General features: G+C 50.2%; 1 protein-coding gene across 3 annotated transcripts in view; it reads right to left on the reverse strand.

The window, feature by feature from the left end:
• The window catches only part of pald1a (phosphatase domain containing paladin 1a), a 43,015-nt gene that overhangs the window by 16,775 nt on the left and 13,806 nt on the right, over positions 1 to 12,434 (reverse strand). For all 3 annotated transcript variants that reach the window (XM_030339678.1, XM_030339680.1, XM_030339679.1), the window contains exons 7-18: positions 11,747 to 11,822; positions 10,460 to 10,614; positions 9,944 to 10,040; positions 9,735 to 9,839; positions 9,479 to 9,574; positions 9,256 to 9,390; positions 8,474 to 8,590; positions 7,262 to 7,441; positions 6,473 to 6,670; positions 5,421 to 5,561; positions 5,127 to 5,198; positions 3,768 to 3,908 (exon numbers count right to left, since the gene is read on the reverse strand). In XM_030339678.1, the coding sequence (XP_030195538.1) occupies positions 3,768 to 3,908; positions 5,127 to 5,198; positions 5,421 to 5,561; positions 6,473 to 6,670; positions 7,262 to 7,441; positions 8,474 to 8,590; positions 9,256 to 9,390; positions 9,479 to 9,574; positions 9,735 to 9,839; positions 9,944 to 10,040; positions 10,460 to 10,614; positions 11,747 to 11,822 (1,513 nt within the window). The remainder of the gene's footprint in view (positions 1 to 3,767; positions 3,909 to 5,126; positions 5,199 to 5,420; positions 5,562 to 6,472; positions 6,671 to 7,261; positions 7,442 to 8,473; positions 8,591 to 9,255; positions 9,391 to 9,478; positions 9,575 to 9,734; positions 9,840 to 9,943; positions 10,041 to 10,459; positions 10,615 to 11,746; positions 11,823 to 12,434) is intronic.

Here is a 12,434-nt window from a genome sequence, read left to right on the forward strand (position 1 = left end):
CTCACTTCACTTATCTCTCCCCTGATCCGTTAATCTAGGATCGAGCAGTCCCACGAAAGGCAGAGCTCCAAGGGGAAGAAGGCACAGAGCCTGGGCCGGAAACCAAATAACTGCATGGAGCGGAGTGGTTTCCTGCTTTGTTACCCAGTTGTGCTTGCGAAGAAAACTCATTTGCTGGGCGTGGATGAGGCTTTCAGGAGGGGGGTTTCAATAAGTGTGCTTGTACAGTGGCCAGGCTACACAGGGTTGATGTGAAACCTTTACAGACACTTCTGCCCCGAGTTTGTCTCTGTCAATTACACGCTAACAGATCTTCGCCCCGGGCAACATGACTGGTCGAAACAAACTCGAAGGGAAAGAAAGTGAAACACCAAGTTTACCCAGATTTCAGCTCGTCTTCCATCGGTTTGGAGATAGTTGGACTACATATCCCCCATACTTTCTAACCCCTTGTTGGGGTTGATAGTTTCTTGGAGGGGGGGAGGAGGCATCTGGCTGGCTTGCCCCCACCAAAACCTCAACTATTCGGAGGTTTGAGATCTTTGAGTCCCCCTCCTCCACCCCTCTCTTCAAGAGGCTACTGCTACCTTTCGTCAGAAAAACCTGCTCGCAGCATTCTCCCCTTTCTAAAAAAATGTTTCCACAGCCCCTTCCAAACCGTGAGGGCCCGTCTTTACACACAGTGTGACTCGCGTCCGTCGAAACTCCCACCAGAGCGCTTTTCATGGTGCCTTCCTGAATTGGAGATAGGGGAAAATAAATCGATAGGAAAAAGTCGGGAGGGGGGAAAAACATCTTCCCTTTGTTGCAGAAGTTTTGGAAAACATGCATTTATGTCTGGCACTCAGAGAGTGGGAATGGTGAATGTGAACGTGAATGTGTGCGTGTGTGTGTGTGTGTTGGGTCAGCCACTGTGCTACATGCCGTCTCCTCCACAATATAAGGAAGAAGAGGGAGGAGGGATGTTACAGAGGGTTTCTGACCATTTCCACCAGTAAGAACCCCCAGAAGGACTTTTATACCATTTGGTAGAGCTTCCCGTCTAGAGGTAAGCAACAGTGCGGTCAAAGAGTGTTTTGTGTATGTTTGTATGTGGGTGTCCGCTACTAAGCTGGACACAATCAGTAGTAGAAAAATCAGTTAACCAGCAGGTAACACGATGCAGCGCTAGGCTCCAGATTATATTTCACTAGTCATGGATTTATAAGATTAGAAGCAAAATGACAAGAAAAAATGGAATGTGAAAAAAAAAAAAAAGTTGGATGGCAGGGAGTGGAACATAGTGCAGAATGGAAACAGTTGAGGTGCAGAAAAACTTAAAAAACGAACGCAGAGAGATTTAGATTACGTGAGGCTTCTTCCGAGGCCGTCTTGTTGGGAGTTCACAGGGCCCACGCTAAGCAGAAGCAACAGGAAGCTACTGTTAGAATAACATCACGACACACACAAAAGCCCATCAGAGGGGAGCTGGACCAATAGATAGAGGTCGAGGACACAGAGTGCAACCCAACGGCTTGACAATTGGAAAAATAAAGAATCAATTAATTAATTCATTCCTTAGCATGGATTCTTTATCATGGGGCTCTGGGGCTGATTCCTGAGGAGGAGAAGGAGGCCCGAGGAAATAGGAGGAAGAGGAGGGGGGGGGAGCAGGCCCAAGAAGGGAGGAAGAGGGGGGGGGAGCAGGCCCAAGAAGGGAGGAGAAGGAGGCCCAAGATGAGCAGAGGAGAGGGGAGGAGGCCCAAGGAGACAGGAGAAAGAGTAGGAGGAGGAGGAGGAGGAGGAGGAGGAGGAGGAGGAGGAGGAGGAGGAGGAAGAGGCCCAAGGGGAGGAGGTCAGAGAAAAGAGGAGAATAAAGGAGGCCCAAGAAGAGCGTAGGAGGTCCAAGAAGCGAGGAGGAGGAGGAAGAGGCCCAAGAAGAGCGGAGGAGTGCCAAGAAGATAGCAGGAGAAGGGAGGAGGCTGTAGAGGAGGGGAGGAGGTCCAAAAAGGAGAATAGGGAGAGGGGAAGTGTGTGCTGTGTGCCATTTGCAAGCAGGACGTTGTACTTGACACCTCCACCGGTAATGGAAGGACGTAATGCAAAGTCCGGTCCAGTCCACTGTGACCCAGGGCGGGATTGGGTGTGGGGGGGGGGGGGGGGGGGGGGGGGGTGTTAAGTCTTCTGGATCACAGCCCCCCAAACTCACAGCCATCCCCTCCTTCCATCCCTCTCCGCCCTATGAGATCCAGTGGACGGTCCGGGTACAAGTGTCAATACATTTTTCTCCATTGAAGACACATTTTCCGACCACTGTCAGGGAGAAAGGGCAGCGAAGAGGGAGTGGAGTGGGTGGGCGGGGGGGGGGGGGGGTTACGTGAGGAAAGAAGTCCCCCCCCCCCCTCCTCCACCCCCAACGTCCCCCGCGTGCATCAGCCCCGACCCGGACACCATCCCCAGTACTGCTCTGCAGAGCCCTGGGCGCATCTGGCACTGTTTATCACCTGGCCCCGCCAGCCCCTGGAGGAAGAGGGGCCCCGGGGCCCGACGGAACACAGTGCCAGTCTGGGGTCCGCCGGGCACAGCACGCGCTCAGTCTCCACCCCGGCGGAACCGACTCCTAATACACACGCGCGCACACATGCGCACACGGTTTGATGCAAACCCAAAGCACACAGGAATGGAATGTGCTCTTTTTGTACGGTTCCGATCGACTGGTGAACGTACTCGGGTTTGAAGATCCCACAGCGCCTCGCAGGAACATGATACACTTGATCAATGAATCCGATTACAGTCGAACAGGTCTCAGGCCAGCCGTGGGGAGACGTGGGGGCAGTCGACTCTGCGCTCCCCTGCGCCACTGGCCCCCAGAGAGGTACCACAGCTTTAGCGTTAAACAACAAAAGCATAAGAAGCGTCCATGCATCCCGCCTGCTGCAGTGCTGCAGGACCGTTTAACGAGTTAATCCATAAAAAGATCACAACGTCAGGGATTACAACAGCGCTTTTCCTATCGGGGGGGGGGGGGGGGGGGGGGGGGGGGGGAAGACGGTGACTGAGAAGCGGTTCGAGTCCACCAGAGCAAAAACACATGGGGAGCGAAAAATGATGAAAAAAAAAGAGAGACGAAAAAAAAAAAACACAACAAAAGGGAGCTGCCGGACAATGAGGGCCATTTATATTGTAGAGACGGGGCCGGCTACCTCCAGCGCATTAGCAGGGCCGCTGGTGCGCAGCGGCAGCTGATTGCGGCTCCACATTACAAATTGCAGAGCACTCGGGCCCCGCTGGAGGTCAAACATACAAGGAGGACAAAGAGAGGCAGACCCCTCAGCATCCCAGCAAGCTCAGCATAGAAACAAATTATACAGAAACGTTATGCACCACAATAATAATGAAGGCATGAACGGAACATTTGAAGTGATGGTGAATCATTGGCCGACCGGATAGCAGCCATACGCCCCCACCGCCGTCTCAAGTATAGGCTATTTCCTAACTGTTGCATTAGCAGACTTATTTTCTGAATGTGTGCACTTTGCCCCCCCCCCTGACAGATGCGTTTTCTGATGGGCCGGTGGCTTATACAGTATGAACTGGTCGCGAGGTGTTTTTCCATGTTATTATCGCCATCTGTGGGACATATGCGGTAGTGCACTCAAACATGTTTTGACACGTCAAACGGCATCAAATGGTTATGAAAATTGCACCTGATTGAGATGCAGTTTTCTTTTCATTTTTAGAGAGAGAAATCAAAGAGAGGCCATGTTCGTTGGTTTTTTTCCACCTACCTGTCTGTAGGTGCTGATGATGTTCTCCCTCAGGTGGTAGTGCATGGGGGTCATGGTCTCGCTGACCGAGTCCAGCGCCATGTCCACCTCCCTCTTCATGCGGTGGCCGTCGGGCAGCCGGCGCACCAGCTGCATCACCACCTGAGACGCCACGCACAACCAGACGGCACGTCAGCGAGGGATTTAAACGCACACACACACTTTAATCCAAAACACATTATAATACCATGACTGCATACATTTCTTACATACAAGCTCTACCAGTTGAACTAGCCAGGACCACAATGCTAGGCTTCCACTGGGAGTTCACACTTTAATTGGAGAACTATTATGTATGGTTTTACTTTTTCAGCGGTCCGAAAGTCAAGAGTTTGTGCCCTAGACTGTCAATAACAAGCCCACAGCCCAACCCACATTATGGCTGACCCAGATCTTAAGGGCGGCAGTGGCGTTAGACTCATGACCTACATCGAGTGCCCTGTTTGTGTGTGGGTCAAACGGAAGGTGGGTAGAGGCGTGTGGTTTGCAGCGCTGCGCTAATTAACAATAACACAAATGAACCCGATACACACGCCAGCACAATTCACACGCGTGCTCCACATCCAAAATGAAACGGTGGAAACTCCACTTGGTAGTTAGCCGTGCTGTGAACGTTGATACGTGAACTTCGATTGCGGTCCGTAGTACTGGCAGTAGCCGTGCTGCCAGCTGGTGAATAGCGGTGGCGGCTGGCAGACCTGACAGGAAACAGAGAACGGAACAGGCCTCCAGGCAAGAACACAGTGCCGCAACCGAGCGCGTTTGTCAGCGCGCCAGGAGCCGTGACACCGGCGAGGGGCCCTCAGCGGCGTCCCCGCGATTATAATCTGATGGGCTCGGGAGTGAAGCCGCCGACACGCTAAACAGAAATAAGAATAACCCAGTGGGCCATAGAGAGATTCGCTGTGGACGCATCAAGGAGAAAGATTTAACCCCCGACCCCATGGCTGGTAACCACGGGAACGTTGCCGAGGCGATGAGATGTGATGTTACCGTTGGGTTCGACGGGGATGACAACGGTGGCGTCACGTCACATCACCTCGGCAATGTCCCCCAACCATCTGACCTTCTGATGGCACCGGTTAAGAGATGTGTGTGTGTGTGTGTGTGTGTGTGTGTGTGTGTGTGTGTGTGTGTGTGTGTGTGTGTGTGTGTGTGTGTGTGTGTGTGTGTAATTTATACAAACATTCTCAAACACACAACGCTGTGCTAGTGGCTGCAGCCAGTATTCATTAAATATAAACACAGACACACAGACAGACACACACACACACACACACACACAGAGCAGTAAACAGAAGCCAAGGGGGGGCTACCCACCTCGAACTCTCCCTTTGTGTACTTGGCGTCAGGAACGCTCACAATCTCATCGTCGCCAAACTCAGGAAATCCCTGCAGGGCAGAGGAATGCATCGGCGGGTTCAATTTCATGCAGAGTTCAATTCCCAAACACCCGACGGTACCGCTACAATTCCTTCAGAAAGATGCATAATGGAAACAACAGCAGGCGGTGGGGAATGTATTATTTTTTTTTTGGTTGGACGTCCTTCCTGATAATTGAAATAACAGAGGGGTGATGGCCGGAATGTGTTGTTGGACGCCGGCCGCGCGTACGTTAAAGTGCCAGAGAGTGAGGGCGGCGACCACCACGGCGGTGGTGGTGCGGCCCCGGCCGCTGGAGCAGTTGAAGACGAAGGCGGCGCGCGAGTCCTCTGCCAGGGCGATCTTCATGGCCTCCATCAGCTTGTCAAAGTCCTGAAACCAAACCGACACAGACAAAGACATACACACACACACACACACACGAGCGCACACACACCCAAGAATGTTTGCGTGCGCACACACACACACACACACACACACACACACACACACACACACACACACACACTTTTTTGAACAATGTATTCATATCATAGCATGGGATTTTTGTCCTTCTCAGAAAGAAAAATAGTATTGAATGAATTGATTCCAAAAGACAAACGTGGCATTCATAACCTCTTCAATCTTAAACCATTTATTTTGAGTGGTTATATAAATGTATAATAGAAAGAATAGTTCAGTTGGAACTTCCAAACCGGCCCTTCAACTTGGACGGCAGGGTTGGATACTATCAACCATCACCACTAGAGGGAGTAAAAGGCTTTATTATCGCCCTCCCATTGCCTGCAATCTAATTCCTACAAACGACCGTGTGAAGGATTTTGAATTTGTGATATATTTCAAAGGGAAACGGCGTGGATAATCATGCTACGATTGATCATAATGCCGCTTAGTATGAGGGGCAATAGTATTATAGTATATAGTAATAGTATACAGTTAATAGTAGTAGTAATAGTATACAGCACAAGCCATCAGTGACATCAATGTGATTTAGCGGTTCGATTGTCACACTAGCGGAGGATTTACCAACGTTATGTCACAATCTCAAAAACCACAGTCAGTTTCACAGGAAACAAGCAACGATCAACCAACGATACGTTCGACGCAACCGTTGCGTAATGAAGTCCTATCCGTCTCCTGGGTGTTTTTCTAACCACTCCCTAACAAAAAAAAAACTCTGCCTGCGTGATTTGGATGTGTGCGTGGGCCGACCTTGACCCGAGAAAATAACAGACTTTCAGCCAGAGATGAGTACTGAGCAGGAACCCCCCCCCGAGCCCTACCTCCTCTCTGGGGGCGCTGCACTCGGGCAGCGGGATGCGTCGGTAGAGCAGCCCCGGGTGAGTGCTCTTGTGCTGGGTGAAGGCCTCTCGCACCGTCCGGCAGCTCTTGAACATCTTCATCTGCTTGTCCTGCTCCAGGGTGACCTCCAGCCACTTCTGGGCCCGCAGCACCTCCTCCTTCAGAGACAGCTCCAGTTTCTGTTGGGGGCGGGGGGGGGGGTCATTAAAGATACCAGTTACTATCTGGTAAAGCTGCTTTCAACCCTACCCCCCCGTCCCCACTCGCAAGACCGCTTATGTGAAATGTGTGTAATGTCTTTGTTCATGGGCTATGTGGGATTATAGCCCGTTATCGTTCGAATATCGTCAAACAAACAATTATTAAATATAACGGAATAATATCCTATTTTCCATTCAATATTTTTAGGGCAGTTTTGCCTTTATAGAGATGTGAAGATGGACAGGAAGGTGGTTTGAGAGAGGGGGAATGATCCCATGAAGTGAAGGACCACATGCTGGAATTAAAACCAGCGACTCGTGAAGAGGCGTTTTAAATGCCTCCACTGATGACAGACTTTTATATTCTCTGGAATAAATCCCAGTGGTCCTTCCTTAACCTTTCTTTGTCTCATCGGTGAATCTTTTTAATTACCGCCCCCACGATTGCAATGACATAAAAACATGACACAAACTACACAAAAATGACATAAAAACGGAGGACTGGACAGATCCCAGCGCTCCGGTTTTCATGCCACTTCCATTGACTTCCTGGAGCTGCGTCCCCCTCACCTCGATGAGGGCGGGGTCCGCGGAGGGCAGGGCGATGTGCTGCTCCAGGCTGGACGTCTCCCGCGGGGTGAACACCTGGCCGTTGGCCTCCAGCACCAGCTCCTCCTGCAGGTTGACCCACAGCACCGTGCTGTGCTTGCGCTTCTCGTCCGTGAGGTGGGCCAGCACTGCGGCCGTGGCCTGCGGAAGGCGCTCAGACTTTAGAGGGGGAGTCGCGCGTTGTCACGCGAAAGCTGCGATACGACGCGCCTCGCGAGGAGAACGGCGCGACAGGACAACAAGGAATAAAATGGTTTTTTGAACAGGGAATAGGGAATCACGGCGGTGCAAATCAGAGGCAGGCCTAAATGTTAAAAAAGGGAATTGAGAGAATTTAAGTGTCACCGCTGGTGACACTTCTCACCACTTTTGACAAGTGTCATGACAAACAAAAAACAAAAAAGCAAAAATATCAAAAAGAACGAAACGGTGTAGGCATTTGTCTAAACGCTATTGGCAGATTGGGAGGCGCTCTGGCAGGCGATATGCGGAGGACCCTTAGAGAATAGAAGCTGCCTCCCAGGAGGTCTTGCTCCTCACCGTAAGTGAACGACACAGAGGGCAATGCTAGACCCTGAGGGCCCCCTGAGGAATCAAACTCCTCAGGGCCCCCTCAGGGTCCATCAAGTGATAGAGAAGAGCCGGCATGAGGGGAAAACCCCTCAAAGAGCTGGGGAGTGCAGATGACACCTGATGCGAGTCGGGTGTCATTTGAAGTCCAACCCGCCTCAACCCTGGCTCTCCATACATCTCCACCATTGCATAATGCAGTCAGGAATTGTGCGGGTGTAAATATTCAATGGGAGTGTGTGGAGCGCCGCAGGGAGGAGAATGATTACCTTTGACATCCCGATATGAATTCAGAGGAATTCAGAGGCTCCGCACTGAGCCGAATAACATTACTTTATATAACCATGTTGGGTTAAACAAAGGAAGGGAGATATCTCTCTCTCTCTCTCTCTCTCTCTCTCTCTCTCTCTCTCTCTCTCTCTCTCTCTCTCTCTCTCTCTCTCTCTCTCTCTCTCTCTCTCTCTCTCTCTCTCTCTCTCTCTCTCTCTCTCTCTCTCTCTCTCTCTCTCTCTCTCTCTCTCTCTCTCTCGTCAGGGGAGGAGGAGGTGAAGATGGTGGGGTTGGGTAGGGGGGGGGGGGAATATGGCTGCCAGCTGCCTGTACCTCAGATGTGGGCTGAGCCATCCCATAAACTGGCATCTTGGCCACGCGTCTGAAGTTGGCCACCTTCATCTCCTTCACCGTGCTGAGGACATCTGGCGCCAAGTACTCGTCAGCAACCTGCAAGGACACACACACACACACACACACACACACACACACACACACACACACACACACACACACACACACACACACACACACACACACACACACACACACACACACACACACACACACACACACACTAAAATAAATAAAAAGACTAATCCCACCTGTGTTTTCCCTAAAAATAGCATTTAGGAACGTTTACTTTGAAAATGTATCCGTTCCAGGACAAAATTCTGATATATCCATGCATCCTCTAATCCAATGCAACTTTATAGAGGATTTTAATGAGTGGCACATAATCCCTAGGAGGCCCACATGCGGAGTGCAGACATCAGGGGGTTCACAACCAAGGATTTTTTGGACTGGGCATCAAACACAAGATCCCGCCTATATGATCTTGACCCAATTGGTACATAATATCAGACAACACTGAAAAGAATCCACCTCACCGCTCGATGAAAGTTGTTTATACTGAAAGGGATGGAATTATTTATAATGATATAAATAATTCTTATTTATACCATTAAGGTATATCAAGGTGTGCTTAAAGCAACATAAAATGACTCTCCAGCCAATCCATTGCATTTTGAAGTTATTGTTGTGTTCAAATGTTCCTTCCTTAATATACAGAATACATCCATTGCATAACAACAACAGCGTGCTGCACGACTCACCAGCACGCGCGCTCCTTTGGTGACCAGGTCGGCCGGAGCCGACAGTTCTGATAGGTCCATGCCGGCCAGCAACCGGTAGAGCCACGCGCGGCTGCACATCCACTGGCTGAAGGTACACGCGAACGCTAAAGGGTACTGGGTCACGATGCATATCAATATTAATTTTAACTCCGGGCCAAATATTTTTTTGGGGGTTTTGAGGTTTTTCACTCCGATGCATTACCTGTTCGTGGAGGAATGCGTTGAAGACTATCAGGTAGAAGTATCGCTCCAAGCTCTGCATGGTCCGGTGGAGGAAATAGTCTTTGGTGCTGCTTCCCTGGCCGACGTTAACAGACATACGGGCTGAGTTAGCTCAGAATGTACGGTTTTGTCTGAGCCGTTGATGCTCTAAGCAAAACAGCTTTACAGAAAAATGTGAAGGGTTCAAATATACATACAATTAAAAAAACATTTCTATTTTCTTTTCTCGCCCATACCTGAATTTGATAATCCTCCCCAAGCCCTTCCAGCTTGCTCTTGTTTTCATATATGGCCTCCTTGATGTTGTGCATCTCTGAACACAAGGCGATAGCGTGGTCAACCTTTCAGACACAGAAAAACCCAGTTGAAGCCAGAATACACAGAACCGATCCCACACACGCGCGCTGACGACAGTAGGAGGACACGTGTCGGTGCGTCACGCTACCTCCTCCAGGATCTGCTGGCCGTTGTGCAGCTTGTCGATCAGGGACTGGATGACTCGCAGCAGTGGCTTGGGCTCCGAGGGGGCGAGGCCCTCCACCCTGGAACGCAATCACAAACCCAGTCAGTTCTCCTCCTCCTCGCCGTTCAACACACGTGACAGTCTTCATTTATTTAATTGATTATTACCATGGACTCTGTGCTACAATTGTGGACCTCCAACTTTCAACTGAGTATACATTCAATTCAAATTCAATTTGAACTATAGTGCTTTTTTTTCGTAAAAGAACAACAAAACAAGCAGGATTTGATACTCTTGCGATTGCTCGATTATAACGATCGACCCGTGAAATCGTCATACTGTTGACTTCCTTTCAATTCTAATTGAAATTTGAGTCCAATTCAATCACGTATTAGAGTAAATAATAAATTTAAGTAAAGTGTACAAACAGTACAAAAAGTGTATCATTGTGATTATGAGTTACAAATAAACATGGAGGAGAGGTCGGGGCTTGGTTACTCTGGCATCTCTTTGGAGGGGCCCCTCAGACGGTTCATGGCCAGGGTGCCAAGGATCATGGCCAGGTTGGTGCGGCCCACGCCCACCTGGCAGCTGAAGAGCAGGGCGGGGAGAGGCCTGGACTTGTCCCGGCCCAGGCCCAGACTGGGGCTTTCCTGGAAGAGCAGACACCAAAAGACAGGTGAAGAAGAGGAGGAGGAGGAGGGGGGGGGGCAGTTTCACAGCAGACCTAATGAGTGATCATCAAAGTGATCAGGCGATGGCTTCGAGGTGATAACCATGCTTCACTGTAAATGTGTCTCTGTCGCAGTGCCAAGAATCAGCCTTTTTGAATGTTGTCACACAGCTGAAAAGTTTTTGATCACTTAAAGAAAGATGTGAGGGGTGGTATGATTTCAATGTTTTGGCAAGAGTCTGATTGGATGTGGGGCAGTACGTCGAAAGGCGAATGTCTTGGTTGAAGGCTTTTTCTGAACCTTGTTGTACAAGTTTGTGTGTGCATGTGTGTGTGAGAACGGTTTGAATGTCGGGCAAGCGACCAAACATGGGCCTTCCGTGCTTCCCCTCACCGCGACTGCTGACGAGACAGAGCTAGGGCAAGACTACAACCTGACACAGCCAAAATGAAAAACAGAAGACAGAAAGACGAACCACAGCACGATAAATGACGCAAACAATGATGATATATCTTTCGTATCTTTTCGTATAGTTTTCCCCAACAACTGCCATGTTTTCCAACCACAGGGAACTGGACAGGGTGCTCACGGGGAAGTCGATTCCGACGACTTAAAAAGTCTGAATAAAATTGGCAGTGAGGAGAATAAGCAAAAGACGAGGAGCATCCTGTGTGAGTGAAGGGCGAGATGGAAACCAGAACCGAGCGGCCAGGGCCCTGCGCACTCTGACTGTTCCTGACCCCTCAAAAGATCCCGGTCGCCAACCAATCCCCGGCCTTGGGAACTACGGACGCATCCATAACCGCCGGTGATGGATGGCGGACACAGGCCCGATAAAAAACGAGACGGGATAAGTCTGGTGTTAGCAGGAATCGCGATTCCAAATCCAAAACATCACCCCCCCCCCCCCCCCATTTGTCTCACAGAGACGGTCCAGATGCCTTGCTACAATTCCACCTATAAATCTCCTGTGAGAAGCACGTCCAAACTGAGGTTGTAAAAGCTGCAGCGGTGAATTAGTGCCTGCCGGAACCAAGCCAGGAAACACAAACCTCTCCTTTGAATCGGTGGAGTGGTTTATGTCACAGTGGCTTACTGGATGCTCTCTTACCCTGAGTATCTTCACAAAGGCGTCAAAGTCGTCCTCCATCGGAGCGCCCTCACTAGGCAGTGGTAGGCGGTGGTACCTGGTGGAAGACCGGGACAGTGATTTGTACACATCGCCGTGACACATGTGTAAACACTGAGCTGGAGCCCACTGCTGTCCACAAGGCTCCCTCCCTCCCTCCCTCCCTCCCTGTGCTATTTACTATCCTCATGAGCTTTGAAAGGAAACCAGCGCTTCCATTTAAACCCCTCACCAGGGATGATGGGAGGAATCTGGCTCAGAGAGAGGGAGGGCCGCCACCGTCTCCTACTTCATCTTCCTTTATTCTTATCGTCTTAATGCAGGGATTGTAGTGTTGTAACGGATAGGTTGATCCTTACGGGTCACGGGTAACCCGTGATCCATACGGATCAACCCTCACGGTTCGGCACGCAAGTGATCCGCGGATCGGCTGATAAAAAAAAAAAGAAAAGTTGTGCGTTCACGTGATCGGCGAATGTTTAAAGGACAATTCCGGTGTTTAGCACATTGAGCCCCCTTTCTGGTTTGTGTAGGATGAAATAGTGGTTGACACACCGAAATGTTGACTATCGGTCCAATCTCGGGTATTCGGCTCATTTCAAATCGCCCCTGCCTGCTTCAGAATGGCTGGCTTTTGGCATTCACAAACGTCAACGTTCGTTTTCAGAAA

Source organism: Gadus morhua, chromosome 18 (assembly GCF_902167405.1).
Source record: "Gadus morhua chromosome 18, gadMor3.0, whole genome shotgun sequence".
NCBI lineage: Eukaryota > Metazoa > Chordata > Actinopteri > Gadiformes > Gadidae > Gadus > Gadus morhua.